The sequence below is a fragment of the Pteropus alecto genome, unplaced genomic scaffold (assembly GCF_000325575.1).
Source record: "Pteropus alecto unplaced genomic scaffold, ASM32557v1 scaffold287, whole genome shotgun sequence".
NCBI lineage: Eukaryota > Metazoa > Chordata > Mammalia > Chiroptera > Pteropodidae > Pteropus > Pteropus alecto.
Genome location: NW_006439718.1, coordinates 1,730,039 through 1,747,944, shown reverse-complemented (window position 1 = coordinate 1,747,944; position 17,906 = coordinate 1,730,039). Strand labels below are relative to the sequence as shown.

The following is a 17,906-nucleotide window of genomic DNA, read 5'->3' as shown; positions in this document are numbered from 1 at the left end:
GACACACTTAATTTGAATCTAAAAGGGCCAGCTACCTTCCTAAAAGAAAAAAATCTTTAACCCAAGATCTGTAGCAGAATCTCTGTTTTGCGCTCAGATAGTTAATACAAGAGTAGGTGACATATCAGTCACTGACCATACAACCTGCCCCATCCAAAGGTGAAGTACCAGCTCCAATGACCACCACCCTCTGGAATAAAGGTCTAGAAAATCACTCTGAATGTCATTTACTGCAAGAGCATTGTACCTGTCTCTCCCTGTCCTATAACTCCCTGAATGCCTTGAGTGCTTCTCTGAGAGTAAATACTAGGCCAGACTCAGTCAGTACTCTTTTTGGTCTTTTCTGGTTTAGGGTTATCTTACTGATAACATTGGGAATAGAGAACCTTTGTTGTTTTAAGGAAACACGTGTGAGATATAAAGTAGGAAAGAATAAAAATATTTAAAAGTGAAGAAAAAGAAGTACAGCTGTGATATTATTCCTTATCCCAACCCCTGGGCCACAAACCAGTACTGGTCAATGGCCTGTTAGGAACTGGGCCGCACAGCAGGAGGTGAGCGATGGGAAAGGGAGCAAAGCTTCATCTATATTTGCAGCTGCACCCCAGTGCTAGCATCACTGCCTCAGCTCCACTTCAGCTTAGCAGGCATGAGATTCTCATAGGTGCATCGGTCCCTGGTGCCAAAAATGTTGGGGACTGCTGCCTAATCCCACAGTACCTATTTAGATCAGGGTAAATTTGGGAGGAAGAACAAGGAAAGCCCACAGAACCCATGCCCCCTAGAGACAGTTTCCTAAAAGCCTTCTCTGGAAGCCTGTTCCCCATTCACTCTGCCCTCCCTCCATCCTCATTACTCAGAATGGTGACAAGTGAGTAGTGTAGCTGCGGAGAGGGGGTTCTTTTTTTTTTTTAGGAAATGTTCTTTAATGGTGGGTGGATTTAGATGCTTGATTCTGTGCCTTTCCCTCCGTGTTAGACGGTGTCTCATTCTTTCCCCATCAACTTCACTGCCCTGGGCGCATGTGTTATTTTATGACTGCAGAGCCTTTGGTGAAATAAGTGGAGCTATAAACTAGAATTTAAATATATCAATTCATTGGTCTTCTTTCTTCAGGATGGCATCATGAAAAAGGATGGAAAAAATCATGTTTCTGAGCAATTTAGTGGAAAAGTGGAAGATGCAGAATCCTTATCCAGGGCCCTCACTTCATCCTCACTCTTGGCTAAAATGAGGGCTAGAAACCATCTGATTTTGCCAGAGCGGTTAGAAAGTGAAAACGTGCAACTTCAAGAGGCTTCTGCTCCGCCACCCTCCACCACAGAACACGATGACCTTCTGGTAGAAATGAGAAACTTCATTGCTTTTCAGGCCCACGTGGATGGCCAGGCCAGCACTCGAGAGATACTACAGGAATTCGAATCCAAGTTATCAGCTTCACAGTCTTGTGTCTTTCGAGAACTATTGAGAAATCTCTGTACTTTTCATAGAACTTCTGGTGGTGAAGGAATTTGGAAACTCAAGCCAGAATACTGCTGATTAGCATTAATTTCTAAACTTCTAATTGACTTTTTCTAATGGAAAATTCTGGTTATTAATCCTATGATTAATAATCATGTTTGTTGACAGACGTTGGCTGCATTTGATATTTACTTTGAATGATATCTACCTCATAATTAAAACTTTAATGAAGAAGAAGTTCTTCAAAACTTAAAAGTATTAAAAATATTTGGGTTATTTTTTTTTTATTTGGTACTACAAATTATGTTATAAAATCAGGGACCTAACAGTTAATCCTTGGAATACATTTGTTCATTTTCCCAAAAGATGCTATCAGGGAGCACATTACTGTTCATGTAGATATCTGTAGACCAGAAATCTCAAAAATTATTTTTATTGGTGCTAAAAACATGTCTTATGTTCAGTCTGACCTGTTCAATAAATTAACTCATTGGTATCTGATAACAGCATTATTTTTAGTGCATAGCTTTTTAAAATGTTTATCATTTGCTACCCCAAAAAGATCAGATTTGTTATCTTTTGAATCATATTAATTGCCTTTAAATAATCTTTTAAGGGGCTGCTAAATTGGCAGGTATTTTTATTAGTAAAGCATGAAATAACTTGGTAATGGTAAGACGTGTGTTTGCAGAAAGTTGTAGTGTACTCAGTTTATACTGGCTTTACTTTAAGCAAAAGGTATCGATTTTCCCCTCTAGTGACTTGGTTTTAGAAAAATGAAATGTGTTATCTTAAAAAAAAAAAAAAAGGCAAGCAGAACCAAAAGTACAAATAAAGCAACCAACACACACCATGCACGGAAACAGCCCTCCAGACCACAACCAGATTTACCATCGTTACCACCTAGTGACTACTGTTCCAGCCTTCCTTCTGCTTCCATGCTGGGAAGTAACTGAACATTTTTAATTTTATTCAATTTCCTAAGGGTGCCGATTGCTTTATATTAGGCAGCACTGTTCTCCTCATGTATTTATTATCTTCTGTCCTGTTGTTTCCAATGTATCTTTTTTCTTTGCGTTCCCTCTGACTCTCCTATTTAAGAGGTTTACTTTTCAGCTGCATCTGTTCTCTTTCTGTTATTTATGTATTTATAGCTCTGTAAAAAAATTTATGTATTTATAGGTGTTTTTTTTTTGAGCCTCAGTTTTGCTTAGCCTTGTTTTTTTGTTTCCTTCTCATTGTTAAGATTTCAGCTCTGAAGTCTTGTTTTCTTAAATTCATTGCATTCCTTATATTTTTTTCTAGAACTATCACAGTGCAGTTTGTTTCTTGGATTTTTTTTCTCTGACTTGCCATTTGTCCTCTTTGATTGTTCTTTGTTAAGCTTTCTTTCCTCTCATGCCATTTCATCACCTCTTGCTCCTGGTAAAAGCGAGCATCTTCATCCAGATCTTCTGTATGCTCTTCCCTGAGACCCAGACAGAAAGGATCTGGGCTTGGGGATCAGGGAGAACTTCTGCTGGGCAGCCTGTAGCTTTGGTTGTAGGATTTGGGTTTTACTTTTACTTTTCCATTCTGAGATTTTTTAAATGGCTTGGGCCAAGAATCCCTTCCCTTTGGCAGGAGGTGTCGTAGAGTAGTTATTACCACCAGGATTCTTGAGGATTCTGTCTTTTTTTTTTTCCTTCTGTTTTTAGAGTGATTCATTATATGTTAGAGGAGGAAATTACTATTATTTTCCTCATTTTGCCATCATTATCTAGAAGTCATAGAAGTGATTTTTGAACAGGTCAATAAATCCTAAACCTGAGTACTTGGTTTAGAAGGAAGTCAAACTTAACTGTTTTGATTCTGGGAAGTTTTTTTTATTTTTATTTTTGTAATCATTAGCTTATAAGAGAATTGTGTCCGCCTTGTTCTCAGATTGAAGTACTGATGCAGGTCATGAGTGCAAAGTGTTTGGGCATCATATTATCTGAAGTGTGAAGTATATGGAGCTAGAGAAGTTGTAACCTTGTCAAGTAGAAAATGCCATCAAAAATTATGATTGCAGTAAAAGCCAAGTGGTCCTCACTCCAGTTCTTGTCTCAGCTCTGCCAGTGGCATGCTGTGACCTTGGACAGGTCACTGCCCTGCCTGTGTCTCAGTGTGGCTATCTATGAACATTATCATCATGCTTCCCTGGAGGAGAGACTTAGAGAAAGATGCTCTAAATGTAATAGTTTTAACAATATAGAGTAACTTATTCATTTAGATAAAATCTAATTTTTGGAACTTTAAAAGCTTTATACAGTGTAGATAGATTTAATGTGTATAACATGTCAGTATCAAGCTACAAATAAAAGATTTAAAAATGTTGTGAAATGTTTAAATTCCTTAGTTAATGCATAAATACACTAATACTGTTTTTAATATTGTAGGCAGTACTCTGTCTCCCCACCATTCTGCTCCTATTCTAGAGATAAGTGCTGTATTTGGTATATTCTTCCAGTCTGTTTTACAAATACTTGTGGCAGAGACTGCTGCTATAATGTCTGTTTTCTCCTTCCTTTACTGATAAGATCCCCAAGTTTTACCTGGACACTGCTCAGCTAAAGACTCTGTTTCCCAGCTGACTTTATAGTTAATGGTGGCCCCGTGACCAGGCAATGGATGTGAGAACTTCCACATTAGGTCCTTAACTAAGGAATTGGGTGTATACTCTTCCTGTCATTCCTTTTTCTTGTTGGCTGAGATGCCAATGGGAACTTAAGCAGTGTCATGGGATCCACAGTCATGTGTTGAGGATAGAGAAGTTGGCTTGCCAATTTTGAATTGCTTTTCTTGTACCATTACTGAGAGCAAAATAAATTCCTGACTTGCTTAAACCACTATCTTTTGGCATCTCTTTATTACAGCAGCTAGTTTTGTTTTGTATATGTGATTTACATAAATGGGATTATGTCATCATTATTTTGCAACTAACTTTTCATTTAATGTTATGTGCAAGATAGCTTTTCATTCCTGTAATTATAGCTCTACTTTCATAGAATTGCTGGATTAAAAATTATATAGATTTTTAATTTTAATGGATGTAATGAAACTTATCTTCAATTCACACTCCATAAAATGATCCATTCTCCACACCCTTGCCAACAGTAGGAAGTATCTTGGGAGTTTTTTTATTTAACCAATCTTATGGTTGAAAATATTTTTTTTAACTTGAATTTCACTAATCACTTTTAAAACCAAACATTGTATGTTTTTTGGTCATTTGTAGATCCTCTATTGTAGGGGTCTCCAACTCTTGGGTCACAGACTGGTACCAGTCTGTTAGGAACTGAGCCTCACAGCAGAAGGTGAGTGGGCAGGCAAGTGAGTGAAGCTTCATCTGCTCCCCAGTACTAGCGTCACTGCTTCGGCTCCACCTCAGATCATCAGGAATTAGATTCTCATAGGAGCACTGGTCCCTGGTACCAAAAATGTTGGGGATCGCTGCTCTATTGTATATTGCCTGTTCATGTCACATTTGCCTAGTTTTATTATTGGTTATTTATCTTTTAGGGTCCCCCCCCAACCAAGTAAAAATGAAAAGGCAGTTGTCTCAACTATTATTGAATAGTTTATTCTTTTCTCCACTTATTTGAAATGCCACGTTTATCATATGCTAAGTTGACTATTTCTGGACAATGGATCTAGATGTCTATTTTACCAAACCACACTCTTTACTGTCATTTGACTTTGTACTGTGTTTTGCTGTCTGTTGACACCCTCTTCGTTGTCTTATTCTTGTACATTTTTTGTTTCAGGTAAATCTTAGAATTAGTTTAAGTTCTATTAAAATTGTGTTCTTTTGATTGGGATTGCATTAGTTTATCCATTAATTTGAGGATAATAGACTTTAATATAATTTTTCCCATTAGTATCATGATAGGCCACTTTTTATTAAAGCATTTTATATTCTTGGATAAAATTTTAATAACTTTCTTCATAAAAGTCTTGCACATTTCATATTAGGCTTATTCTTAGGTATTTTATAGATTTTTAGTTTTGGTTGGGAGTCTTAATTTTACATAAAAATGTGAGGAACTAGGATATTCATGTATCTACTTCATTTATGATGTCATTTATTATACAGAAATTTTTGATTTAAATATAGTAAAATTTAGTCTTTCTATATTTTATTTAAGAACCCCTTTAATAACCTGAAGTCATGATTACATTCTCATAAATTCTCTTGTAAATTCCATGTGGATGGTTATTTTTCTTAGTACTTTTTAAAAAAGTAGTTCATCCTTACCTTCTTAATTTATAAAGCCACATCTATAATTATATCTAATTTCCATGTAATATGAGAATGTTTCTGGGCTCTGTGTCCTGTTAAATGGGTCCACTTATCTTTGCCAATAACCTGTTTTAATCATCATAGCTTTATAATTGGCTATCATATATGATAGAATGATTCCCTTCATCTTCCAAAAATGCATTAGTTCTTGGACTTTTGTTCCATATAAATTTTGGGATCACCTTGTTATATTTGGATTTTGTTGTTTTCAAAATGATAATGACTTTATAGATTGCTTGGGAAAGATTGTTTATGATATTGAGTTTCTCATCTATGAATAGGGCATATTGCTCCATTTTATAATACATATTTATTACAAAAGACAATTCCATTCTGTCTTTCACTTATATTTTATAAGATTGTGCACATATTGATTCCTAATTATCCAACAGTTTTGTTTGCTATAGTAAGTGATATTTAAATCATTTTCTAGTTTTACTGTTGGTTTTTACATAGTAGACATATCTAGCAACCATTATCATGTCAGATGCAAATAAAAGACAGTCAGTCGTATTTCATTCACTCTAATACTTATATATTTCTATGATAATGTAAATGACAGTGGTTGACATCCTTATCTTATTCCTGACATTGAAGATAAGCTAAAATTTTACTATTAAATATGTTGTTTTCCAGCAGATGGTCTTTATTAAGTTAAGAAAATGTTCTTTTCATTCCTAAATCCAGTGCTGAATTTATTAAATGCTTTTCCTGCATATCTTGACTTAATTGTATAAATTTTTCTCATTTAAATATCTCTCAGTGTCAGAAAATACACAGTTAAATTTTCCAACATTAAAACATATTTTAGATTTCCACTTCCAGAATGGCATGTGAGGGACCCCAAGGACCTACTATCCAGAAAGCAACTGTAACTGGACAAAATTCCAAAAGTGAGAGTCTATTACTTTTGAGCCACAACCTATCCACCCCGCGCCCCCAACCCCCTATCTCTGTGATGACAGATGCTGTAATCCAAGTGGATTTAGCCAGGAAAATGGGAATCTGTCCCTCAATTCCAAATCAAGGGATACAGTATTAACTTAGAAGGGCATGTTGCCAGCATGTCTATCCTCCCCAGCTTTAAGGAGCAGAGGCTAAATCCATTGATTTAAAAAGTATAGTGACAAATTAATAACTCAGTAGACAGGTTCATCGGTAGATATGAAATAGGAGAAAGATTCAGCCTACTTGCAGATAGATCAATAGAGATTTTGCTATCCAAAGTATAGAGAAGAAAAAGAATAAAGAAAAATGTACAAAGCGTCAGGGAAACAATACACTGTTAAGTGCATCAGTGTACACAAAATGAGAGTGCCAGGAGAGAAGTGAGAAAGGAGAAGAAACAAACAATGACTGAAAACTTCTCAAATTTAATGAAAAACATCCATGGAGCTTAATGAACTCCAAGCAGGATAAATGCAAAGGGACCCACAGACATATCAGTAAAAATGCTGAAATCAAAGACAAAAAAATTCTGAAAGTAGAAAGTAAAAAATTATGCATCCTAAGAACTTCAATAAGATAAACAGTTAATTTCACAGAGGAAACAATGGAGGCCAAAAGGTAAGGATAACATTCAAAATGCTCGAAGAAAAAAACCAAGAATCCTATGTCTAGCAAAGGTATCATTCAAAAATGAAGGTGAAATAAAGACTTCTGATATAAACAAAAACAGAAAAATCTGTTGCTATTAGACTTGCCTGACAAAAAATACTAAAGAAAGTTCTTGAGGCTGAGAGCAAGTGACTTCAGATAGTAATGCAAATCCACATAAAGAGTTCTAGTAAAATTAGATTCTGTAGTAAAAATGTCATTATAAATGACACTATAAATGCATGTTTTTCTTTAAACTGATTCAAACAGCAGTTGTATAAACATGTATAATGTATTGCTGGCCTATAACATACAGAAATGTAATATATGTGTAACATATTTGCTAATAATAGCACAAAGGAGTTGAGTGGGAGTAAAGCTGTAATGGGCTAATGAAATGAAGACACGATAAAATTATAATTAATGTAATGTATTATATTAATATGTATCACTACAATGCTGCAAATAAAAAGGAGAAAGGCAATAGAGCTATATAGGAGTAATGTTTTTATCCCTTATTGGAGCTAAACTAATAAATCTGTAATAGGTTCTGATAAGTTAAGAGTTATATGGTAGATCTTAGAGTGATCACTAAGAAAATAACTCAAAAACATTAATGAAATGAAAATACTATGTTGGAAAATATTCATTGCAAAAGAAAACAGCAAAAGAGGACAATAAGAACAAAGAAGTCATGAGACATAGAGAACAAAAAATAAAGGGGCAGATATAAACCCAACTATATCAGTAATAAATGTGAATGAATTAAATAATTTAATCAAAAGTCGGATTGTCAGATTAAAAAAAAAAGTCTACACTTTAGATTCAAAGACAAGAAGAATGGAAAAATATGCAACGGCAACCACAGGAAAGCTGAAGTGTTATACTAATATCAGACAAAATAGACTTCAAAACTGATAAAAATGTTACTAGAGATAAAGAAGGACATTTTATAATAGTAAAAGGGTCAACCCATTGAGAAGATATAACAATTATAAACATATACACCTAATAACAGCATCAAAACACATGAAGCGAAAACTGGCAGAAATAAAGAAAAATAACAATAATAGTTGTAGACTTCAATACCCCATCTTTAATAGTGGATAGAAAAACTAGGTAGAAGATCAACAATGAAATAGAAGATTTGACCAATACTATAATCCCACTTAACCTAAAAGACATCTATAGAGCATTCCACTCAACAATTACAGAATATACATTCTCAAGTGCACATGGGACATTCTTCAGGATAGACCATATGCTAGGCCATAAAACAAACCTGAGGGAATGAAAAAGGATAGAAGCATGACCTAAAACAATAAAACTCTTAGAAGAAAACAGGACAAAAGTTTCATGACACTGGATTTTGCAATGATTTCTTGAATATGGCACCAAAGGCATAGGTAACAAAAGAAAAAATAGATAAATTGTACTTCATGAAAAGTTTTTAAATTCATGCTTCAAAGACACTACCAACAGAGTAAGAAGGCAACCTACAGAATGGGAGAAAATATTTGTAAATCACATATCTGATAAGTGATTAATATTCAAAATATATAGAGAACTCCTAAAACTCAACAACAAAAAACCCAATTAAAAAATGGGCAAAGAACTTGAATAGACATTTCTTCACAGAATATGTACAAATGACTAATACACAAAAAGATAGTTAACATCACTAAGGAAATGCAAATCAAAATTACAATGAAGTATTACCTCATCCCCATTAGGATGGCTACTATAAAAAAAAAGTGTTAACAAAGATGCGAAGAAATTGGAACAATTGCACACTGTTGGTGGGAATGTAAAATGATACTGCCACTGCAGGAAAGCAGTATGGCAATTCATAAAAAAATTAAAAATATAATTACCATATGATCTAGCAATTTCACTTTTGGATATATACCCAAAAGACTTGAAAGCAGAGTCTGGAAGAGATATTTTAACACTCATGTTCATAGCAGTACTATTCACACTAGCCAAAAGATGGAAACAACTGAAGTGTCCATTGACAGATAAATTGATAAACAAAATATGTTATACCCACAGAGTGGAATATTACTCAGACACGAAAAGATATGAAGTACTGATACACACTACATTGATGAACCTCAAAAATATTATGCTAAACGACAGAAGCCAGACACAAAAGACTATATATCGATGACTCCATTTGTAGGAAATATCCAGAATAAACAAATCCTTAGAGACAGAAAGCAAATTGGAGGTTCCCAGAGGCTGGGTGTTGAGGTGTGCATGCAGAGTTACTGCTTAATAGGTACAGCTCTCTTCTGGGTTGATTAAAGGGCTTTGGAACTAAATAGAGTTGGTAGTTGCACAATATTGCAAATATACCGAAAGCCACTGAACTGTACACTTAAAAAAATGTCCAGGTGTTCAATAATGCTTTCGGTCAATTTTATTAAGTTCTATTTTTCTAGAAAATTGACCATTTTGTTTAAGTTTTCAAAGTTGTTCCTTTGTGGGTAGCATTTCTTTGTCATTAGTGTTCTGCATTTTTGCTCGGATTTGTATGAATTTATTTTTATCCTGTATGGAACTTTTGCTTCCTGAATTTAAAATTTCATACTTTTCAACAATTCTGGAAAACTGTAGGAATTATTTCTTTGAATATTGCTTTTTCCCAGTTTTCTCTACTCCCATCCTTCTGGAACCATTTCTTTCTAATCATCTGTTTAAGCTACCCATTGAATTAAAATTTTATAATTATAATATTTATTTCTAAAACTGCTTCTTCTTCTCCACCCCAACCTTTCTGATTTTATTTCACAATACTTCTCTCTTTTCTTATTGAATTTTTCTTTTATGACTATAATTTTAAACATAATAGTTTGAGTCTCCATCCAATTATCATGGCTGAATTCTTAGTATTCATCCTGTTCTTTGTTGTGTCTTTGGCTCTCCCTCATAGTGGATTGTTTTTGTGTGTGTTTGTAATGTTGGATGTGAATCACCTTCAGAGGGACTGCTACTGTGGGTGTGAGCCTTCTTCATTAGAGTGGTTTTGCATACTAATGTCCTATGGTATTACCAGCCTGGGACCAATTTTTGTGTTAATTTCTTGACCGGCAACTTCTTGGATCACATGGTGGTATAAATTTGAACCCTAAACCCTTATGTGCTTATAGTTATGAATTCTCAGAGAGTGGGTAGAGGGATGAGGAATGAGAAGGGAAAAATTCCCTACTAAGAATCCAGGCCCAAACAGAAACACTTCTCTGTCCCAAGAGGTAGATTCTATTCTAGCCTGTGGTTTTCTGAAGATTGTAGCTGCAAGTGGGGGGTCCCAGTTCTGACTCTTTGCCTTAAGTAGTCATATGTCCTTGTCTTTTATTCATATCTTGGTGTTAAATCCAAACTTCTAGATTTCCCTTGGTGCTTAAAGGAATTTATAGTTTTTGTTTGTTTGTTTGCTTTTCCCCGGAAAGCACTTTACAGTGAGCATGTACCACTCTGTTTTTTAGTTTCTTTCTCATTTGTGGCCTGTGGCAGTTTACTTTGCTAAGATTTCAGCTTTTTGTTACGTTATATAACATTTCATGTTTTTTTACAAGGACTTTTAGGTATTCTTATCTGTTACACTGCTGAAACCATTACATTTTCTAATTATGTTTGGTAAAGGGATTAGAGTAGTGCCTGGTATAAAAAATAAGAGCTATGTGTGTTAGCTGTTATTATTTTTATTGTTGTTGCTGTTATTATTATTATTATTATTATTATTATTATTATTTACTGTTGACTAGAGCCTCAGTTAGCTGTTATTATTTTTATTGTTGTTGCTGTTATTATTATTATTATTATTATTATTATTATTACTGTTGAATTAGCTTTATAATACTGAATTTGACAGTTGATTCTCTTACATTTTCTAGGTATACCAAATATCATCTACGAATAATAACAGGATTGCCTCTTGTTTTTCAATATTACCTCTTATTCTTTTCTTACCTAGTTTGCTACCTAGTTCCTCCGGCACAATGTTAGCCAGGAATGGTGGTAAGCATGGCTGCCTCTGTCTTATTCCTACTTGAAAGAGGGATGCATCCCATGTGTCAAGCATATTTGCTGTAAGTTTCTGGTTGATACTTTTTAATGAGTTAAGAGCCTTTTTCCCCTGTTCTTAGCTTTCAAATAATTTTTTAAGAATGAATGTTGAATTTTTCATTTGCATTTTCTGTATTTACTGAGATAACTCTCCCTTCTTTAATCTGCTAAAGTTCTGAATTGGATTAATATAGTAGATGTAGTTTTGGTTGAATCATTCAGTCAACCCTGGGATGTTCTCAATTCTGGGGTGGAGGTGGGGGTCCCTATTTGGATCATGCTTTCATATATTCTTTTCCTTTGTCATAGAGGCATTAGGTTTTCTTATCTCTTGAGTATGTTAGTTACATTTAAGATCTTTTGCTTCCTCTAATCAGCTCCTTTCCACGACTGTATATGACTATTTTTACATGTGTATATATTTTGCCTGGTAGGGGCATCAAGCATTTATGCTCAGTCTACCATTGCATCCAATCTTCCCATAATGACGCTGATTTAACTTCTTTAACCTTAATGTATTAACATTTAATTCATGTGAGTAATTTTAGAAGTATTTCTAATTTGAATCTTTATGGTTCAAATGGCAAAAGGTTTATTCAGAAGTTGGATTCCACTTTTGCATTCAATATCTTCCGCTGTTAAATTACTGGGAACATCATTTATGCAAAGCAGGAAGGGAGGTCACCTCCTGACAACCAAGTCATACCAAGGGGACATTTTATACTTCCATTGGCACAGTGTCAGAGTGAATGCAAACAAAATAAATAGAGACAAAGAAGGGCATTCTAACATTTTTAGTCTATCAGATAGAATTTAATCCTCAAATTAACGATTGGAGTAGAATTTTGAAATTGTTTTATCTATAGAATAAAAACTTCATTTTGCTGAGTAAGTAAACTGAGACTAAAATAGAAAATATTTTTTACTAAAAATAGGAATTAAGTTCTGGAGGTGAAGAATCTAAAGAATTATGCAGTAAAGGTGAAGGGAATGTAATCTTCGTCCATCTGAAGAAACTCCTCCTATTTCTATGACCACCTGCCACTAGCGAGAAGGCCCTCCAGCACCCTTGCCCCAAACCTTTGTTCTGCACATTTCTCTTTACCTGTACTGTGGATTTCAGATTTTAAAAAAGGCTGGAACCAGCTTCAATTGAGATTATTGCTTTGGATAGTCTCTGGATTTAAGACAGAGAAAAATCTGACTATTCATCTCACTAGCACTGTCACTGTGAAGAATTTCTAAGTTGCTTCATATAACTTCCTGCTTCTTTGGAGGAGGAAAGGCAGCACCTTAGCTTGTACACTGGTTTGAGAAACTGTGTATCTAAATATCAGCCACCACCATTTACTGTTTTCTTCCTCACAGTAGATTTGGTGCCCTCAGCCTTGGAAGCATGACAAAAGGCAGCCCACAAACTTACCTTTTGTTTCTCAGGACGATAAGGGTGGAACAAGACACTCTGCTTAGGGGCGGGACCTGCGCATAGGGCAGCACCAGAGAAAAAGCCCCGAGTGGGGTGTAGTTCATAGTCTCCTCTAACAGTGATCTTACCTCACCGCCAAAACTGTAACTTGGAGGACAGTGATGCATATTAGGAAAACTGGGGCATTTAACTCTTCTGCTTAAAAAAAAAAGTTGGACATTTGCAACTCTAGTATTCAGTTTAGTTTTCCCAGGAGAGGGGAAAACCTCTGAGGCAGGAGACCTGCCATCATACAAATGCCGTGGGCTGTGTGAAAGCCTGCAGGTCATCCTGAAAGGGCAGGAGACCCTTCAGGTTTCCTTTGCTACAAGGAAATTTCCTGGCTTATCTCAAAAGACAAAGTTTACTTTAAATTTTAAGTGCCCGTTCTCTGTATTTCTTTTGTTCCTTCCTCACGTTCTTTCAAATTCCTGCCTTATCTCCTTTTGGTTTTTAGTGGATGGTAATTAACCAGTAATCAAAGAAAACAAAGCACTATTTTCACACCTATCAAATCTGAAAACACCATTGTGCCCGTTGTGCCCATTGCAGCCCCGAGAGCACCCAGGAGTGGGCGATGCTGGGAGGGTGTGGAGCGTCCCCCTGGAGAATGGCTGCTGAGACTGGCAACTGTAGGACAACACAATTTATTGTTAAGCAATCAGGATGCAAAATTGTACATCATGTAAAATGAGTTTGTATAATGCTAAAGAGGCAAAGAAAAGGGGAGGATGTAAATAGCTGTTGTGATTTTACTAAGAGGGCAAAGTGGGTTGTTTTTTTTTTTCATTAGCTTTAGTTTTATAATGGTCACATTTTAGAGTAATTTTAATTTGCGTTAAAAAGGAGCCCCCCTCACCCCCTCACACTCCCATTTGATAACCACAGTTTGGAACCTGAAACATGACTGAGATGTCAAGGTGGGAAGGTGGTATTTTTAATAGGGTTTTCCAGCTGCTTCCTATTTCCTCCACCCCCTTAACTCCTGTCCCAGCTGCTCACCAGTTTTTTCTCTCATTGATTTCAGCCTCTGCTTCTCATGTTTCTTATTCCTGAGGATAAATATTCATTCTTAGGATGCTTCTCCCACCTTGTGTTTCCTCTGTTTCTGAGTAAATTCTTACTAGTTTTCAATGAACTACTCCTTAGGTTCTGTTCTTCCATGAAGGCAGAATTAAATTGTATTCCATCCATGTATCTTTTGCCCAGCTTTAGCAAATATCAAGATTACACAAAATTTGTTTCAGATCTTCTTCCTTAAAGAAATAAACGTAATGAAAAGAATTAACCATCCAATTTTTTTACTTCCTCTCTCCCCAGAGGAAACTATATACCTAAAGTTGATATACATATATTAATCTTCTAAGTTGACATATATTACTTAATACAGGCATATTTTTATTCGCTGATATATATACATCCATATCCATATGCTAAATAAAATATTGTTTAGAAACATTTTTAAATAAGCAATAGTGTCATACTGTGCATATTTTTTGCAACTTGCTTTTTCATACACTATACTTTTGAGATTTATTCCATGTTGGTAACACAAAGCTCCCGTTTGTTCATTTTAACAGCTGTATAATATTTCATTATAATCTAATTCCCTTCTGAGAGACAGGGGTCTACATTTTTTTAGCTATTACCAAGACTAATACTGTCAACAGCATGCCCTTGTTCACATGAGCAAGGGCTGCTCTATGACAGACATCTAGGTGTGAGGTTGTGTTTTCAGCTTCTCCAGGAACTGACAGATTGCTCTCCGCCATATCGATTTACACTCTACCAGCAGTTTATGAGAGCTATACCCTTGCCAACACTTGTTACTATATTTAAAACATTTGCACATTAAAAAAAAACATTTTAAATGGATAAATAGTGAAATTGTATCTTGTTATTTTATTTCTTCGATCACTAGTAAGGTTGAGCATCTTTTCATTTGCTCAAAAGATCACTTATGTTTCTTTTCTGTGAATTACCTATTATATCATTTGTTCATTTCTATTACCCTCTTCTCACTTATTTTAGGACTGACTTATATATTCTAGATACCAGTCCTTTATCTGTATTTTGCATATGTTGCCTCTGAGGGGTTTGTGTTTTTACTCTGTATAACAATTTTAATCAGAGAAATTTTCAATTGTCAGCCTTTTTATTTATGTTTTGAGCACAGTTTGTAATGTTTATGAAATCATTCCCTCTCTCTAATGTCATAAAGATCATCTATATCTTCATCTAAATGTTTTAAAGTTTTGTTTTTCATATTTAGATTTTTAATTTCTGTTGAATTTGTTTTAGTGGATGATGTGAGGCAGGAGACTAATTTTATCATTTTCCGTATGGATACCTGACTGACCCAGCATAATTTCTTCCCCACTGATTTCTAATTTTACTTCTGTCAGATAAATTTTTATATGTATATTTTGTGTTAATATGTATATATGTACACACACACACACATATATATACTATGTCAATTTCTGTAACATTGTGATGAGGTTTGATATGTGAGGTAGAATCTTTATCATCTCCATCTTCAGAGTAGATTTGGATTTTTCTCAATTCCTTTTTTCCATTGGAATTTTAGGATCAGTGTTTCAGGTTCTATGAAAAATCATACTTGGATATAAATTAGAGTTACATGGGATTCATAGATAGTTTTAGTGAGAGTTACCATATTTATGATATTAACTAGTCTGTTCAAACATGGTATACTCTCCATTTATGGAGGTCTTTTAAATCCTATGAAATTTTATACTTTTAGCAATAAAAGTTCATGCACATCTTTTGTTAGATTTATTCAAATATATCTATAGATTTCATTGCTATTGTGATTAACACCTTTTAAAAAATTACATTTCCTACTGGTTTGTTTATATATTTGTCAGTTGGTGATTGAATACTCCCTATAAAATCTATTAGTTTTATCTGTAGATTCTCTTACGTTTTCCTATGTACAAAATTCGTATTCCTTGTTTTAAAGGTAATAATTTCAAATTTTCACTATTATGTATGATGTTTGCTTTAGGTTCTGATGGCTGGCCTTCATCAGACTAGGGAAATTTCCTCTGATTTTACTAAAAATCATTATCACAAAGGGGTGTCAAATTTTATCAAATGCTCTTTCTACATCTTTTGAGGTGATTGTGGTTTTATTTCTTCTTTTAACATTGTAATGTGATGAAGCACTCTACTCTGTTGTCTAAGGTGAAGCCATCATTATGCTTCTGTGATAAATCCTATTTTATCACTTTTTAAATATACTGTTAGATTCCATTTGCCACTATTTGATGTAGAGTCATTGCATCTGTGCTCATAAGTGAATCTGAAGAATGCTTTTCCTTTTGTGTACTTTTCTTGTTTAGAATATATGTTGTGTTGGGAGAGTTTTTCTGCTTTTCAACTCTGAAGAAATTTGCAATGATCTGTTCCTAAAAATTTTGGAAAAATGCACCTATTTTACTATGTATGTTCGTATTTGTGGGAAGAGTTTTAACTACTGATTCTAATTAAACAAATAGATATGAATCTACTTTGCATTTTAATCTCTTCTCATGTTACTTTTATTAAGTTCTATTTCTGTAGAAAATATTTAATTTTATCCAGGTTTTCAAATCTATTTTCATAAACTTATTCATCTTATTCTCAAATTGTTTTTTAAATTTTGTCTGTATCTGTAATTGCTCCTTTATATTTCTAAGGTGGTTTTTTGTGTCTTTCCTCTTTATTTTCATATCATGGTGGACGTTTGTCTCTTTATTAGTCTCTTCAAGGAAACTTTTCAAAGAAATAATTTAAGTTTTGTCATTCTATTATTTCTTTGAGTACCATATTATTAACTTTCTAGTGGACCTCAGGTGCTCAGAATTGGATAAATGAGAATTCTTAGCTTTTATCCAGAGAATTCTGTCATTACCTGTTTTATTGTGTTTATGTATATAAACATGGGAGCCCACTGTTCAACATGAGAGAGAGACACCTCTAATAGCTCACATCTACCTATTTATTCAACTTCTCCTTTCCCCAACTGGCAACCGCTATTCTGGTTCTTGTGCTTTTCATTCTCTTACTTCTGTGTTTTTGTGTGTATTTCATTCTCTTACTTCTGTGTTTTGTGTGTATTTCTAAAGTACATTACTTATTTTTAGTTGTTCTTAATAAAAAGGGCATCTTGCGAGACATAATATTCTGGGACTTATTTTTTAAAATCAGTATTGTACTGCTGTGTTTCATCATGTTACTGCACGTAGCTATACTTTAATTTTCACCATGGTACAATTTACCATTTTGTGAATAATCCACGATTTATCTCTTCTCTTATTGAAAGTGTCAACTGAAGGTCACCTTCAATGTCAATAGTAGGCCCCAATTTGGGTATGATGAGAGGGGAGAGAGACTTTATTCAGTGCAAAGAGCTCAATTATGAAACAGCTCAGCTGTGGAACTGGCTGTGAGGTGGCCCTGGGGTTATTGCTCCATTATTATAGCTCAGCTCCGCTCTGGGGTGTGAGATAGCTCCAGCTCCAATGTCGCTGCTCTAGCTGGGGCAACTCAAGTCTTTTTTTTTTTTTAATGCCTATAGCACCTGATCTTCCTAGGTGGTCTCCCATCCAAGTACTAACCAGGCCCGACCCTGCTTAGCTTCCGAGATCAGATGGGATCAGGCGTGTTCAGAGAAGCATGGCTGTAGACCAACTCAAGTCTTTGATGGAAACTAAAAGTATACTCCACCAACAGAGAGGAAAAGCTGACTTATATAGAGAATTCTCACTCCTGGTTCCTGATTGGTTCATTCTCATGCAAATGAGAACTCCGAATCCTCACAGTCTGATTAGTCTTAAAAGCACTGTTGGACCAATCTGATTGGTTGGCATAGATGTAAATGAAGATATAGCTGAGCAGCCCAATTGCCTGGAGCAAGTCTTCAGCCCATTGGTTAACTCACAATCCTAAGAGCTCCTTTATAAGAATTAGCAGGATCACAGTGCT

At 34.9% G+C, this 17,906-nt stretch overlaps 1 protein-coding gene and 1 non-coding gene across 7 annotated transcripts in view; one reads left to right on the top strand and one right to left on the bottom strand.

The window, feature by feature from the left end:
- Positions 1-4,331, top strand: part of ERCC6 (ERCC excision repair 6, chromatin remodeling factor) — a 73,435-nt gene extending 69,104 nt beyond the window's left edge. For all 6 annotated transcript variants that reach the window (XM_015593264.2, XM_025050317.1, XM_015593263.2 and 3 more), the window contains one exon: positions 1,117-4,331. In XM_015593264.2, the coding sequence (XP_015448750.1) occupies positions 1,117-1,539 (423 nt within the window). In that variant the 3' untranslated portion in view covers positions 1,540-4,331. The remainder of the gene's footprint in view (positions 1-1,116) is intronic.
- Positions 4,332-17,490: 13,159 nt separating this feature from the next.
- LOC112483919 lies at positions 17,491-17,609 on the bottom strand. Its single transcript, XR_003047818.1, has one exon. It is a non-coding gene; the product is annotated as a 5S ribosomal RNA (ribosomal RNA).
- Between the last annotated feature and the right edge of the window lie 297 nt (positions 17,610-17,906).